The sequence below is a fragment of the Dipodomys merriami genome, unplaced genomic scaffold (assembly GCF_024711535.1).
Source record: "Dipodomys merriami isolate MVZ:Mamm:240054 unplaced genomic scaffold, mDipMer1.0.p SCAF_4, whole genome shotgun sequence".
In the NCBI taxonomy this organism is placed as follows: domain Eukaryota; kingdom Metazoa; phylum Chordata; class Mammalia; order Rodentia; family Heteromyidae; genus Dipodomys; species Dipodomys merriami.
The window spans coordinates 8623393-8641026 of NW_027205603.1; the positions used below are offsets into that span (position 1 = coordinate 8623393).

At 37.2% G+C, this 17634-nt stretch overlaps 1 protein-coding gene and 1 pseudogene across 1 annotated transcript in view; both read left to right on the plus strand.

The window, feature by feature from the left end:
• Positions 1-17634, plus strand: part of Malrd1 (MAM and LDL receptor class A domain containing 1) — a 470497-nt gene that overhangs the window by 109333 nt on the left and 343530 nt on the right. The window contains exons 15-18 of the mRNA XM_069991735.1: positions 478-630; positions 1040-1145; positions 1929-2296; positions 6154-6566. Coding sequence (XP_069847836.1) covers positions 478-630; positions 1040-1145; positions 1929-2296; positions 6154-6566 — 1040 coding nt within the window. The remainder of the gene's footprint in view (positions 1-477; positions 631-1039; positions 1146-1928; positions 2297-6153; positions 6567-17634) is intronic.
• On the plus strand, positions 303-401 carry LOC138806437 (U6 spliceosomal RNA; annotated as a pseudogene).

The following is a 17634-nucleotide window of genomic DNA, read 5'->3' on the forward strand; positions in this document are numbered from 1 at the left end:
AGCATAGATATGAAGAGAGAAAGTAATATGACTATTAGAATGAATTAGGCAAATCCTGGCAATTATACAAATATGACTAAATGATGTTGTGTCATGGAATATTTAGAAAAATAATTGATTTCATTAAGATGAAAATTACATCTTCTCAATTTCCAGCATGAAAAGTTTGACTCCATTTTTCAGATCAGGAAGGATTTCCCTCCCCCTCCCCTTCCTTTCCTCAAATCAGTGCTTTGATGTATTTAGAGAAGTTCAATCAGGTCATTTCCACTTGAGCCAGACCTTTACAAAGCAGGGGAACAGTGCTCACTTCAGCAGCATATATACTAAAATTGGAATGATACAGAGAAGATTAGCATGGCCCCTGTGCAAGAATGACTTGTGAAGAGTTCCGTATTTTCTGAATTAGGGAAGGGAAGAGAAACAAAGCAGGGGAACACGGCAGAGCCAGTCTAAGAGCCACATTTTATTCTTCAGTTTCCAATTGTGATTTCGAAGCAAACAGCTGTGGTTGGTTCGAAGCAATTGGTGGTGACCATTTTGATTGGCTGTGGAGTTCCCCAAGTGATCTTCCTGCTGATTTTGAACAGCAGGCCCCACCACGCGATCATACCCACAACACAACTCAAGGTAAGAAGCAAGTAAGGTTCTTGCTTCACTTTGCTCTTATGTTAGGCCTGTGAGGAGAAAGGAAAATGTGTGTACTATGTGATCACAGCAGACCACAGGACAGTTGTATAGACCAGTCCTGGCTGTACCTTCTGTGGGCCTCTATGAAATGGTTCCTTTGTGGGTTACACTGATGGGAAATAGATAAGTTTTTGGTTGGATTTGTTGTAATTATTGATCTAGATCTAGAGAGTTGGTTCAGTTTTTGTTAAAAAATATTTGTGTAATAATCACAATTTTTATAATTATATATGATTTATTTTAGTTGGACATAAAATGTACTTGGTATAAGGTTATGAGACAGATACCTCATCCCTCATTGCAGAATCTGGTAAGTTAAGTAACGTTTTGTTTCTTCATATGGTAACAGGTCATTTCATGTTCATTCTGAAGAACAGCAGCAGCTTGTCTCAAGTTGCTAAGCTCCAGAGTCCAACTTTCAGCCAGACAGGTTCTGGATGCACACTTTCCTTCTGGTGAGTACTCAGAGCAACAGGCCTAGTGATTTCAGATACACTACAGTTCTTGGGAGCTGTTCTATTTTACCTCTGGTTTAACTTTAAAAGCAATATATATATATATATATATGTGTATGTATGTATGTATGTATGTATGTATGTATGTATGTATGTATTATTGCACCAGCCCAGAGGCTGGTGGCTAACTCCTGTAATCCTAGCTACTCAGGAGGCTGAGATCTGAGGATCACAGTTCAAAGCCAGCCCGGGTAGGAAATTCCGTGAGACTATCTCCAATTAACTGCCAGAAAAGTGGAAGTGGTGCCGTGGCTCAAGTGGTAGAGCACTTAACCTGAGCTGAAGAGGTCAAGGACAGTGTCCAGGCCCAGAGTTCAAGCCCCATGACCGACAAATAATAATAATGATAATTATTATCATTATCATCATCATTATTATTATTGCATTAAAACCTACATAATTGTTATTTAAGAGCTTGTTATTAGTAATTTATCCTTTTTAAGAAGAAAATTACTCTGCCCTTTCACTACAGGATTATAATTAATTTTAAACTCTGCCTCTTTTATTTGCATGAGCTCCTTCAAAAAAAAGCTTATTTAAACGTTGGCAGATAAGCTGTAGCAAAACCAGCAGCCATGATGTCTCCAGGAAAGAAATACATCCATTATGTCCATCATAATAAATAAACTTTAGAAGACTAGACTGACTAGAAGAGTTCAAAGGTTATATAGTTTGGTCTATCTGATCAATAATTTTTCATTTCTCCTGTTTGCTCTCCTTCAGGTTTTATAACTATGGCCTGTCCGTTGGAGCCGCTGAACTACAGCTACACGTGGAGAACTCCAATGACTCCACAGCCATCTGGCGAGTGTTATATAATCAGGGTCACCAGTGGTCCCAGGCAGCCATTCAGCTAGGGCGCCTCACCCAGCCCTTCTACTTGTCACTAGAAAAAGTCAGCCTTGGCATTTACAATGGAGTCTCAGCTATTGATGATATCAGATTTGAAAACTGTACGCTTCCTTCTCCTTCTGAAAGCTGCGAGGGGCCAGACCACTTCTGGTGCCGACATTCCAAGGCTTGTGTAGAAAATCTTCAGTTATGTGACTTGGTAGATGACTGTGGTGATGGATCTGACGAGGCTGACTGTGGTAAGACAGTGTGCTTGCATGCGCGTGCATGTGTGGGTGCATACTCTATTATGGGAATTTGTATTTGGCCTCTCGGGCCTTTGGGAGTGGTGGCCTTGATTCAGTCACTGTTTTTTTGTTTTGTTTTGTTTTGTTTTGTTTTTAGCCAATCAAGCCAGTAACACTCAATATAACTCCAAAGTTGATGAACACTGGGGATCATTGAAGTAGACAGAAATAGTAGTATTTATTAACTAGATACCAGAGATCAAAATGATAAACACAGGTACACAGAGCAGATGTCTTCACGAGGCTCACAATTGAAGAGATAGTTACTTAAATATGTGGTAGGTAAATATAAAGGAGCATGTTCAGAGTTATGAAGATGCATGCTGTGGCTTTATACAATTCATTCAATTGAGATATAAAGAAGTCAGAGCATGTACCGAAAGCATTAATGTGTGTCAAACGCAGGAAAAAGTGCCAGTTGATGATGTCATTAAGGGGAAAGAGGATAGCGATGGAGATGGGAGGAGGACACATGATAAAAGAAATTTTCTTTATTTGGAAGTCTTATAAGAAGGATATTATAGCAAAATTAACATATTTAGCACTGTTCCAATGGATGTGGTGTAATGAATGGATTAGAGGGGAGTGGACTCAAGAGACCCAACAAGGAATTATTGTGGAAGCCCATGGGAAAGAATGGCTGGCAGGGTATTGTTTTGACTTCGATGGAGATGAAGGACAAGGCTTGAGGGAAATATTCAGGAGGAACATTTGATTATGTTTTGGCTCCAGGGAGAGCAGAGAGTGAGATGCAAAAAATGAGCCCTGGTTTTCTGGTTTAAATTACTGAAGTGTGCACTATCTGAAGATTATGTGTCTCTCATGGTTTAATGAATGTAGCTACAGTAGTGTGTAATGCTTTAGAAACTAATAGTATTTTTTAATTACAAAAATCTGTCAGTAAAAATAATGTTTGCATCCTTCCTTGAATTCAAATTTCTTGTCCAGAAATAGAATCATTCCTTACATTTCAAACTATGCATTTATAGAATTGGAAAAGTAAGTATAAACCAAAATGGATTTGTAGAATGCTTGGTACCTTATAGGAAACATCACATTAAGGAATTTCTTTTCTTTTTCTTGGGGGTAACAGGGTGCTGGTCCTGAGGCTTGAACTAGAGCCTGGAAGCTGTCCCTTAGTTTCTCAAGGCTTGAGCTTTATAACCTGAGATTCAGCTCTACTTCCTGCTCTTTTTATTTATTTTTTAAGTGGAAATAAGAGTCTCACAACCTTTCCTGCCTAGGCTGGATTTGAACCATTATCCACAGATCTCAGCCTCCTTAGTAGCTAGGATTACAGGAATGAGACATGAAGCTTTTCATTTATGTGACTTTTGATTTATACAGTGACTTTTATAAGAAATCCAACTTGTTATGATGGGTTTTTTGGGCAAATTTAGGAATCCTTTTCATCTTGTTCAAGTTCTCTAAATCCTACTCAATAAGAGAAAATGTTGACCTACTGCTAAAAATAAACAGATTATCCTTCAAACTTCTCAGTATTGACTTAGTATACCAGGAGTATTAGAATACAGTTATAATGTTAAAAATATTTCTGTGATGGTATACTAGTGGCATTATGATTATGGTGGTGATTTTTCCACAGCTTTCCCTGCTGTCATATTGCTTTATCTGATAGTATGCATTAGACATCCAAAATATGTCTAGAGGTGTAGTTTTCTATTGAAGGGTACATTCCCTCTTGGAATGAAGATGGAGTGTGTAGTCAGTATGAAGACAGGTGATGTAAAAATCTGTTGGCTTTAGAGCCAGTTTTATGTCAAAAATTGAGCACACTGACATCCTCCTTCTGCTCCATAACCAACACTGACACCTGCAGAGCACGTGGTCAGTCCCCAGTTCACGTCACAGCTGGGCTTGATTAGTCACAAGTGAGGAAATATCAGATGAAAGCTCATTTCCCATTTGACATTTACTTACTTGGCTTCCTTCATTAGGTCTAAGCTCTTGTTCTCTGCTTTCAAACAGATGATTTGTTCTCGCCTGGCTGCACTGAGTCGCATACACTTTCCTTTATTGTTTTGGGGTGTTTGCTCACCTTTGGCATTACGTGCTATCACTAAGACAGATAGTTAAAGGACAGCTGGCATGTGTTTTTTTTTTTAATGTAACTTATGTATATGCAGCTAAAATGTGACACTACTTGTGAATTCCCACATCTGTCCCCTCAGCTCAGTTCTCAAAACTATACTTTATCTAGTTTGTTTTAAAGCGAATTCTTATTGTCAACAGAAACCTCATGTTTTGAGAAATGAACATGGTTCCATATTACTCTGGAACTTAGAGTGTGCAGTTGATAAGAGGATTGTTACCTCTTAGTAAGACTGAATTACTCTGCTGACTGAAGGAAATTGGAACTTTAAAAGCTTTCACTCTCCCTTTATTCACCATCGGTGGTATGAATGTGTATGAGCACAGATACAATGGAATAAATCAGTGTGGAGAGGTCTCAAAAAACTCAAAATAGAAGCCCATATGATTTAACCATACAACTCCAGGATATATATGTATATGTATAGATATATAGATATATCCAAAGGAATCAAAATCAGGATACAACAGAAATACCCACATACTCAAGTTTATTACAACACTATACACAGAAGCTAGAGTATGGAACCAATCTAAGTGTCCATCAGTAGATGAATGGATAAAGAAAATGTAGCATATACACAAAAGACTATTATTCAACCAATCAATAATGAAATTGTGTCCTTTACAGGAAAATTTATGTGGAACTGGGTAAACTGACCCAGACTTAGAAGGAATTGTATTGCATCTTTTCTGTTATATATGGAATATAACCACCACAATGGCATGAAAGTAGAAGAGAAGTCTATTAGAGAAGAGGAAAGGAATTAGGAGGAGAAGGGAGAAAAGCAATTAGGAGGTATTGGGGGAAGATAGGTTCAAAATATGTCATAGGCAGATAAAAAGTCACAACAAAAGCCATTATAATGACTTTCGTATAATTCTCATGTGCTAATTTAAAAAAATAAAATAAAATAAGACCCAGTTCAGAGGAGGTACAATGGGACCAGAAGAAAAGACCTGCTTTGTGGCCCCAAAGAATTTTTAGGTCTCCATTTGCCTGGAGAGTAGGAGTAGGAGGAGCTGTGAGGCAGCTGGCAAGCTTGAGTCTCACTTAGAGAAGGGCCTTGTATGCCCTGCTAAGCATACTGAGCCTGTGTACTTTGTTAGGTTAGTGATTGGAGTTATTCCATGTTTAGAAATACAATCTCATTACATTATTTTATTAATAAAAATTAGTTGTACATGAGAATTTCACTGTGATATTTAAATACGTGAATATAAAATAGCTTGAGCAAATTAACCCCTTCTCACCTTCATTTTAGTTTCTTAGTGGGTTTCATTATGCTGTCTTTACACACACACACACACACACACACACACACACACACACACACACACACACACACACACAAACACACATACACACTGTACTTTTATACTATTTACCTCCCATCAACTTCTACATTTCCTCTTCTTCATATCTATTCACTCTCCCCCACATTCCACAGTCCTACTTTTACAATCACATCATATGTTTTAGGTCCAGATATTTCTGTGCTTTGCTATCTCACATGACACAATAATCTCCAGTTCCATTCATTTTTCCTTCAAAAGGGGCATTTTAAAATAAACTAGTTTACCTTCGTGTGAAGAAAGAGCAACTAGTATATTAATCATTATTAGTGTAATCATAATATTAATCATATTTATTTTGTCCTTAACTACATTTTGCTATTATTTAATGCCAATTTTAGCACCCGAACTGCAGTGTAATTTTGAACATGGAATTTGTAACTGGGAACAAGGTACAGAAGATGACTTTGATTGGACCAGGAACCAGGGTTCGACTTCCACACTGAACACAGGGCCAATGAAGGATAATACTTTGGGCACTTCTAAAGGACACTACCTCTACATAGAATCTTCTGAGCCACAGGCTTTTCAGAACAGTGCTTCTCTCCTCAGCCCAATCCTTAATGCCACCTCTCCAAGCGGCTGCACCTTCCGCCTCTACTATCACATGTTTGGAAAGCACATTTACAGGCTGGCTATCTACCAGCGAATCTGGAGCAACTCAAAGGGACAGTTGCTGTGGCAGATATTTGGGGATCAAGGCAACAGATGGATAAGGAAACAGCTCAACGTTTCCAGCGGACAGCCTTTTCAGGTATGGGTAATGCTCTCAAAATGTGTATATGAAATGCCTCAGAAAGTCAAAAAGGTGTGAAAGATCATTATATTCTTGAATGAAAAGTGAATTGGATCAATGTTATCATGAAACACATTTGTCACTTAATTAAGAGGGTGCCAGAGCTCTTTTAATTTGTCTTACTCTTGACCAGCCCCAACAATGCCTGATTAGAATCTGTAGACAGGCACGTATCTCTGTAAAGATGGACACATTCCTCCAATTTTAAGTGCTTTTTCTACTGAAATAAAAATTGAAGGGGAGGGATGAGTTTGGCTCAGTCTCTTGAGCCTCTAAGGAAAAAAAGCAGACTCATAAATCTGTGATTTTGAATACATTTGACATTTTAACTTTTCATAGGTAAACACCTGGAATTCAGGCAGAGAGCATGCTTTATTAAAAGATCATTCATATCCTGCTTCCCTGGGGAAACAGCTCAAGTTTAAATCCAGGTCTCCTTACTTCTGATGGAATCTTTTTTTTATTATTCTAAATTTGACCTGTCTTATCCTGAAAGTCAAACTCTCAATAACAAGTTCAAATGCTTATGATTGTGTATGTGTATGTGTATGTGTATCTGTGCACACATGTGGGCACATGTGCTTATGTGTGTGTGTGGGGGGGTGGTCCTAGGACTTGAGCTCAAAAAGGTGCTATCCCTGAGCTTTTATTTCCAACTCAAAGCTGGCATTCTATCATTTGAGCCACAGCTTTACTTCTGGCTTTTTAATGTTAACAGGAGATAAGCATTTAACAGACTTCCCTGCCCCAGCTGGCTGAGATCCTCAGATCTCAGCCTCCTGAGTAGCCACCAGCCCCTGACTGCTTTGTTTGTTTCTGTTTATTTTTTTAACCCTAAATTTCACTTGTGTCCTTCTAAAAGGCATACTTTCAATAGCAAGTTCAAATGCAAATGTGGCTTTTTACAAAAGTCTTTAAAATACATAAATTTTCTGCACTCAGTGGCTTACATCTATAATCCTAGTTACTTGGGAGGTTGAGTTCAGGAAATTCTCAGTTCTAACATAGCTCTGGCAAAATGTTGATGAGACTCTGATCTTGTCAAATAAAAAGTTGTCATGGCACTCTAGTTATTCTGGCGTTGATATGAGAGCGTGTGTGTGTGTGTGTGTGTGTGTGTGTGTGTGTGTGTGTGTGTGTGTGTGTGTGTGTGTGTGCTCATACTTGTAATCTACCTGATTTTCAGCAATATCCTAGTACAAGATTTACATCAGTTTTAGAAACAAAACTCAGAAAAACTGTCATTATCTAAATAGCTAGTATTATGCAAAATTGAGACTGGATCTAGAACTCACAGTTCCTATAGAATTGTTATTCATTCCCTTGCTGATGCATGATGCATCCTATAACACTTAGGGGGCATGAATTCTAGTTCCATCTCTCCTATTATTAACTTGGTCTATAAATAATGTACTGAAAGAAACCTACCCACGGCTAACTTTTTTGTCTATTTATGTGTGTTAAACTTCTTTCAGGTACCCATTTTCAAAGAACTGTATTTGCATGTATAAATCTGATTAACTATTTTTTAAACATGATCTGAGTTCCTAGCTGCCTTTTGAAAGTAATTAATAATATATGTTTACACTGTGAATAGAAAATACACTGGGAATGGTGATTTGTCCAGAAAGACATAAACTGGAAGCACAACAGTCTGCCACATGTAGCATGATATCTTTTTGTTCAACTACAACTGTAAGGAGGCATGAAATCATAAAACTGAAGGATTTTTTGTTTTATGATTATTTAATCATGGCTCATCCATTGTTTTTTTCTGTTTCGTTTTTAGAACTACTGAGGTTCGAACTCAAGGTTTCATATTTGCTAAGTAGTACTCTGCTGCTGAGCTATAACTCTAGCCTCTATTTCTGAGATAGATAGAATCTCACTTTCTACCCAAGTATAAGACTGGACTACAATCCACCTATTCTAGGATTCCTATCATTGCTGAAATGACAGATGGGCCTTACTGTTTAGCTAACTGGTGTTCAGCAGGAATTCCTGGCATCCTCGTCCTCCATTCTTAACCTCTTACATAGTTAGACTTATAGAGGTGAGCTACCATCTCTGGGCCACTTCAAATTCTTAATATTTTTATCAAGTCAGTCATAATTTGGGCAAAATTAGTATTTAGTGGACAACTTTATGATATTTACTCAGTAATTCATTTCCTAGAGGAAAGCAATCCTACTAGAAGCAGCTTCACAGCCAGATAAACCAAGGAACTCTTTACTCATGAGTGTAATCATAAAAACTGTGTTTTGAACCCACCCAACGTTACACATAGGGTGAGAATTTGACTCTATTTTAGGGTTCTGTTGGCCTTTTCTCTTAAAAGAAACCCAATCTTACAGTGATGACATTGAAGATTCTATGTACTGTATGGATGAATTCTTCAAGGTAGTAAAAATAGAGTCTGATTTAAAAGGGTACTTCCTCTGTTGTGTAGTGGGTATTCACAGTTTCTCTTCTACTAGGAAGGAGTAGCAATAACACCAACTGTTTAATGAACTGTAATATTATAAGAGAAATACCTAGCATTATGCCCTATGGAAAATAGATGCTTATTAAATGTTTGCTTAAGAGAATTTCAAAAAATTTTGAAGAGCATTCATTTGAAATGAAATAACTAAAGTAGAACTAGATTGTAGATGACATCTTCAGAAGTTTTGAAAGAAAATAATAATTAAAATAATCAGTCAATGTTCTTATTAGTAACATGGACAGTAAAAACTCAACAGATCATTACATATAACTTTCAGCCTTTCACTAATTTTTTTAATCATGAGATGTATTGCTGTATAATTGATTATATATATATATATATATATATATATTAAACCACACATATTAGTAACTTTCAGACCATTCTTACAATGATTTATTTCACCTCCAAATGGTTTCTCCTGTATATATACCCTCCTAGCCCTGCACTCTTAGTATTCAGTAACTACTGATACGCTTTCTGTTTCTATACCTTAACTTGTGAAGTTTAATTATTTAACATTTAAAATAGTTCAAGAACATTTTCCTTTTTTCTCTGTGTGAGGCCTGAACTTAGGACTTGGGTGCTATCCCTGAGCTTTTTCACTCAAGGCTAGTGCTCTACCACTTATATATTTCTGGTCTCAAGGATTTTCCTGCCTGGGCTGGTTTGAACCACTATCCTCAGATCTCTGTCTCCTGAGCAGCTAGGATTACAGGCATGAGCCACTGTCTTCTGGCTGTTCAAGAAATCCTTTATCAAGAATTTGATCCATGTGTCCTCTTGTCCTACCAGTTTTGAGAATCTTGCTTTGGGACATTTTCTGCCATTCCTCTTGATATAAAGAAAGCATTGCTCTACTCAGAAGGAAAAAATATGTTTTCTTTTTGCTTTTCTCTTTTTGACTTGAGTTTCTTGACCTGGATTCACTATCAATAGCAGTTATTGATAAGTATTAGGAAAGCTAAATGTATTCCAATGCATCAATTGCATAAGTCATGGAAACTAGGACTGGCAAACTTCAGTACAGTTTTGTCGTCCCCCGTCCCGCCCTCACCCCCAAGAGAGACCATGAGCTTTCAAAGAGAGTCTCCACTGTATCTCTCAAATCTATAGCTGACTGATTCAATGAGAAAGACTTCTTTAGTGTTCTGGAAGCATGCCTCAATTATAGAAAACAAGATTTCTTTCAGATGGATTTTTGAAGTTAGGGAGATGATGATCTTGAAAACTGTTGTTTATATTCATGATTTGATTTTTGTACACATGGAGCACATGTCCTTAAATCCTAAATGGGGCATCATTTGTCAGTTCTCCCGGAGGAAAATGTTTCTAAACAATATTGTTAAGTACATCATACTTTCCTTGAAATTTTACACATAAATGCTGAAAGTATGAATCTTCTTCATGTAACATTTTTCATCCAAGTGTGTATAATTTGCTAGCATTTGTGATGACATTTTTCAGATGGAGTATTCTGGCTTGAATCATATGTAAGCAGCATTCATACTTTTGTTGCTTACTGAACTGTACCCTAATGTTTTCTTGCCATCTTAAAATTATCATAAGGTCTCTTGAGCTGAATTCAAATATAGTCACGGTTTATTATGTCACCTGTTCTGATGTAGAATCATAAACAGAGAAGAAGAGAGGAATCAAGTGCTGTGATATAGTTTTAGCTAAGAATGGTAGAACACACCTGTAATGCCAGCTGTCAGGATGCTGAGACAAGAGAATGGAAAGTTTGCAATCAGCCTAGGCTATGTCATAAGAACCTATATCACACAAATAAACAAGTAAAATTTACCCCCAAGTATAATAAGACCATTACTTGAAATCATTACTGCAAGCTTCTAAATTTATTATAATAGCTATACTGCTAAATAGCACCTAAAATGTTGACTATGCAAGAAAAAAAATGTATTTTCTGCTAGTTCTGAGGCTTGAACTTAGTGTGTGGGCACCACTCCTGAGTGTTTTTGCTTAAGTCTAGCACTCCCCTTGAGCTAGTCTCCACTTCAGGCTTTTTGCTGACTAACTGGAGATAAGAGTGTCATGGATTTTTCTGCTCAGGCTGATATATCCTCAGATCTCTGCCTCCAAAGAAGCTAGGATGACAGGCATGAGCCCTCAGCACCCAGCTAAAAAGGGGGTATTTTAAGGTTCATTTTAACTGGAAATATAAAAGAACATTTTGAAAATAATGTATAATTGTTTTAGTATCCATCTACTTACACTATAAAAGAAAGAGAAAAGAAAAAAATATTTGGGTTATTGGGAATGAATATTTTAATTGCTCATTGCTCGGCCAAAACAAAAATGCTAGGTATGAATGTGAACCCATGAGTTCTAACATGACTTTTAACCCTTCTCAGGCTGCAGCTGATTTTAAAACTTGGTATGACTGTGTAGCTTCTTTTCTCCAGAGGTGGCACATTACCAATCTGTTGGGCCTTTTACATATAGATGGATTACTGACAGATCTCTTTAGCTTTCTCTCTGACCACATTTGGGAGAAAGGAGTGAGAAATGGAGATGTTGATTTGTCAGGTCAGGTTTGGGTTGGCAGGTTTTACCAAGAAAGACTGAAGATAAGGGACCCTGAATAGTTGTGAGATCCTAACTGCAGGATGTGTTTTTGCCATTTGAGAATCTGCATACATTTTCCAGACATGTTAACATCTGTCTTTCCAGCCTCTGCTTTACATAGTCATTAAATATATTTGTATATTGGTATGACATGAAGAGAATAGCATCAGTTCATCAAATTTGGATTGTTTTGCTAAAAATCTCCAATTTGAACCCTCTAGACAGATAAACAAAAAATCAGTTTATTCCTCTCAGAGTTACTGTTCCCTTTCATGGAAAATGATGAACTGTGTCTTGGATGTGTTTTTCTTTGCTGATCCACACTTGTTTTTAATCGTGTGAAACTATCTAGATTTGCCTTTTCTCTGTTTATTTTAAATCTTATAACATATTGAACAAAACACTTTTGTTTGTTTATATTGATGATACCTGATTTTGGCTTTTATCTTCAGTGGAAAAAAATCAATGGGTCATATAGCATTTAGTAGGAAAAAGGTATGGGGCTGCTTTGTGACTCTGTCAGATGATTGCTTTATCGTGATTTATGCCCTCAAACTTTTTCTCATTCAGCAGAAAAATTGTGAGAACAAAGTGATCCATACCAATTTATGTTCGAGGGCAGTATCCTTCCAGAACTGTTTATGGAACATAACTCACTATAGATTAGGAGCATGATGTATTATTCATCCATAAAGCAGACCATTGGTGATTGAGGACCAAAACATTCACTAATAAGATAAAAGAAAATCATCAGTAATTATTATTCTAGTCCTTCCCAAAATTTCAGAATTTGAAAGAAACTTAGTGACAAAATTGTCCTCACATCAAATCTTCCACTTAGAATAGCTTTAGGTATTATTTTCCTAAAACTATTTTCAAAACAGCATTGTCAAGTCTTGCCAAACTGAAATCTGATAAGCTTTCCAAAAGTAGTTTCTTAGAACTGAATTCAAGCTATTGTGCTCTAAGTATTTTATTCAAGCAAACATTCCAGCTTGCTCTTTTAAATACCTTTTTTATTGTAAAAACACTGTACAGAGGGGTTACAGTTACAAGAGGAAGGTAATGAGTACATTTCCTATCAAGCATTGTTGCCTCCTTCTTTGTTTTTCCCCTACCATCCCTTCCCTCCCACCTCCACAACTACCCAATGTCATTATATGTATTGGAAGCATGGTCTTTCGTTGTGACCATCGTGACTTTTAAAAATTGAACTTCAGAATTATTAAGCCTACTTTGTACTTTCCTAGCAGTTGTATTTTATATTTTTTCCAAAACCTTCTGCAAACAGGAGGAAAAAAGCCATAACATAAAGGAATGTTACTTTGAAGTGGTTGAAGTTGAAGATGTTTATTGATCCCTAAACTAGTCTCCAGAAGGGTTGGGAATAGAAAAGTAAGATGAAGGAAAGCGAAAATATACATTAAAAAACTCAACTTCACACTTCTGATCTATTGGGAAATATAGTGCGGTACCTAAAACCTCTGCTTATTCTGAATATCTTGCAATGGAATTATTTTTCTCTCAGTATCTATGAACTTCTGTGGACATTCCCTTTGCTTATTGGTATGGTTTAAATGTCTTCTTCATATTCATGTTGGAGCTTAATTGCTTACCTAATGTTAAGAAGTGATTAGTCATATAGGCTCTAATCTAATGAGGGTATTAGATCAAGGGAGAAGGAGTGGGCTTATTTAAAACTTGTTCCTAATACACACACACACACACACACACACACACACACACACACACACACACACACACACACACACACACACACACACACTTGTCTTCTGACTCCTGCCTTCTCCCTATGGGAAAGGATAAAAATTAAATCTCTATTCTTATAAGCTGATTAGCCTATTGAATACTGTTATATCACAGAAATAGACTAAGATACATGTGGCTCAATGAACTTTTCATATCATTTGAGATATTTTTGAAGATGAGTTAGGCTATTTAAAAATGAGAAGTACACTGGAATATCAGGAATAAGCAATTTCTATATTTCTATGTCTCCAGATTCACAGTTCTGTTCACATACACTTATACATACACATGCTATTATTATCATTAGTGCATATTAGTTGTATGACTAGTTTCATACTAAAGAAACTACTTCCAGGTATATCCTTCCTACAGTTGCTTTATAGTCTGTACAGAACCAACCTTGACCCACAGTGTTCCTGGATGCACCTCATCTAAATGATAGTATGGCCTTAAAGAAATGACAACCTTGAGAATAGACTCTGTATGAAGATAGAACTTTCTTTTCCTTTATCAATATAGCACTTGCTTGTTTTCACCCCTACCAACTGTTGCATCATCTATGTTATAATCAGTTCTCTGGTTTTTCCTTCTTTGATTTGATTCCATTTTAACATTCAGTCTGGTCCCTTTCTTGACTCTGTCCTCTCTCCTCTGCCATACCCATACAGAGCAACAAGTCTTGGAGTTGCCCCTGGCCACGTGACTACCAATGATGACATGGGAATAGGCTATATGTGGGTATCATTCTTTCTAAGTAAACTGTATGCATCTCAGGGTTACCATTTGTACTATCATTTTCATATTATGAATAGTAAGCTTACATTACTACTATTATTTATGTAATTTTATGACTTGAAAAACTTAGTACTACTAAGTACTACTTTATCATTTCATTTGACATTTAAGTAAAGCTTAACTTAAAGTCATTTTGCAATCCCAGCTAGAATGAAGAGCACCCAAGTGAACATGCAGGAGATATTCAGTGATATGGTGATGATAATGCCCAGATAAATACATCTGTGCTCTTAATTCCTTACTCTGCTTTTACCACGTCCTAATTGTAAAAAAATTCTTCAGGAAGTCGGTTCCTCTCCCAACACTATAGTTAATAGCTTCTTATCTTGGAAATGTTGCCAGTTTGGGGATGTTTCATAATTTCCTTCACAGATTCCAGTGCTGAGGATAAGAAGGGTAATTCCATCTGAATTAGATTTTTCAATTAAAAAATGAACTATTTTCTAAAATCTTGAAAACATTTAACCTTCAAAAATTACTTGGAAACAAATGTTCTTCCTATTGATTTCCAAAATAGTGACTTTCTGTATGTCTAGTAAGTGTTGAGATGAAAAATTGACTTATATTTAGCACACAAAGCATAGCATGGTATAATGGAAAATGGTAATGAAAAATGAGGATAACCCTAAGGTTAATTTCCTTCTACTTGAAGCACTGGATTAAAGTGAATTCATTTCTATAACCATGACCCATGGAATTTATGCTACAATTTTAATTTGCTTTTTTTCTGTATTGGGGCTTAAACTCAGGCCTTGTGCTTTCTGTCCACTTTGTTCCTCATGGCTTGTGCTTTACCACTGGAGCCACACCTCCATTTCCAGCTTTGAGGTGGTTAAATAGAAGTAAAGGTCTCATAGACTTGTCTGTTCAATCTGACCTTGAACCTCAGTTCTCAGATCTGTTTCCTGAGTAGCTAGGATTATTGGTGTGAGCCATTAGTACCTGGCAAATTTGTTTCTTTATTGAGGAGATTGCCTTTGTAATAAGTTTTCCTTTTAGCTTAAGTTATTCTTTTATTTGTGTTAGTTTTGAGGCAAGGTTTTGATGTGTAGCCCAGGCTAATCTCAAACCCATCATCTACTTGCCTTTGATTCACAAATGCTGGGACACTACATTTGGTTCACGTGGCTAATTTTAAGGTACTTTAAATTTGGGTCTTTCTTGTTTGTTGTCATCACTGTTGTTTTTGTCTTACTTTGTTTTGGCACACTAATAGGTTATTAAGGTTTCATGCTTGTAAGTGAGGTATTCTTTGCACTGAGCCACACCTCTGGTGCAGCTCTCTCTCTCTCTCTCTCTCTCTCTCTCTCTCTCTCTCTCTCTCTCTCTCTCTCTCTCTCTCTCTCTCTCTCTCTCTCTCTCTCTCTCTCTCTCTCTCTCTCTCTCTCTCTTTTTCTCTCTCTCTCTCCTCCCCCCCCTGTCAGTTGTAGGGCCTGGACTCTGGGCCTGGGCCCAGTCTCTCAGCAATTCAGCTCAAGGTGAGCACTCTACCATTTGAACCACAGTGCTACTTCCAGCTTTTTCTGCTTATGTGGTGCTGAGGAATCAAACCCAGGGCCTCATGCATGTGAGGCAAGCATTCTACCACTGAGCCACCTTCCCAGCCCAATTCTCTGGTTATTTTTGAGATTGGGTTGAAGTTTCTGTCCAGACACATGCAAGATCTAATTATTTTGGAGTTCCTGTTAAAGGCAGAATAAGAGACAATCTTTACATCCTGCCCTTGGCTGAGAAGGGGGTCTCTCACACTTTTCTGACTTCAAATCTTGAACCTCTCGATCTCAGCCTGCCCAATAGTTTGGATTACAGGCATTGACCACTGACTCTTGTTTTCCTTTTTGATGGGTATTACCTATGCTGGTATAATAAGTTAGATTGTCTTCATATGAAGTTATTTCCCCAAAGAATCATGTGGAGGGGATTTGGTCCCTGATAGAAGCAGAAGTGTTCTAGAGGTGGAGCTTTAAGTCCCTCACAAGAGCTCTGATTTTCTGAATGGACGAATTCACTGATGGAATCATAATGTGATGGCATCCTTGGGAGGTGATGGAAATGTTAGGAAGTAGAACCTGATTAGAAGAAATATGTCACTGGTAAATGCCTCAGAAGGATATCTCCTGTCTCCTGTGCCTCTCCCCTTCCTCTCTGTTTAATCCCTGCAGTGGGGTGAGTGTCTCTACCACATGCTTAGCCTTGTCTCATGTCCGTGGGACTCGAACCAGCTGACCATGAAACCTCTGAAACCATGAGCCAAATAAATCTTTCCTCCTTTAAGGTATTTATGCCAGTTGTTTCATCACAGAAATATCAATGAGTTTGACATTTGATGTTGTACAAATGTAATGTGCACCTGTACATTACCTTACAACTTGTATTTCCAAATATTCCAAGAAGCCACATAATACGGTTAAAATCACATCAAGGCAGGAGTTAGAGTACATAAAATTCTAAAGTTTACATGAACTTTAATTATTTTGAACTCTAAAGAGCATTTAAGATTCCAGTCTATATATTTCTTAGATAATTGAGATTTTACTGATACATATCAACAACTCTTCTATCTTATACTTTAAAGATAGCCATTAACTGTTTTGTTTTTATCTCTTTTTTGGGGGAAAAACAACTGAGTTTCCATAAGTAAACAATTTACCTGACAGAATGAAGCATAGCATGAACTTCTGGGCATGCATTCTCTTTGTATTTTAACTTAATTCAAGGTGAACCAATATTTAAAAGAATATATGCTACATGCTATTTTATGCCCATTGATATGGACAAGTTTCTTTGCTCATTAATGATGGGTTCTGTGTTCAAGGTACTATGCTAGTTGGGAATGGTAGAATCACAGATGGGCCATCATCTTTGTGTACATGAAGTGGATGTGTTAGGAGAGACACAGATACCAAACAATAATAACAATAAAAAAGATGAGACATCAGACTCAGAGAGGTGGTGATGATGAAGGAGTTGAATGATGTAAATCTCCCGGTGTGGACGGTGATGCCCCATTGGGATGGGGCCAGGAATTAAAGAGGAAGGCCATGCAAATGTATACAAATGAGGAGCAGCCTGTTATGTGGAAAATCTCCAACTAATTTCAGAAGGTATGGACTGTAATGTATAAGGCATGCAGAAATTAAGTCAGAAACCATGTCAAGGAATATCTTAGATGTCCTGGTCAAGAATAGCAAATTATTCTGCAGGAAATAAGGAGACTTTAAATGTTTTCATCAGGCAAGCAAGCTGATCAGAGCCTTTTAGAGAAACTACTGTGTTAGCTCTAAAAAGGACAGGGTTGAAGGAAGACTACTATTAAAAATACAGATGGTTAGTCTACATTAGAGATAACCAGGGCCACATCACTGAGAACATAGGCTAGAACAGATG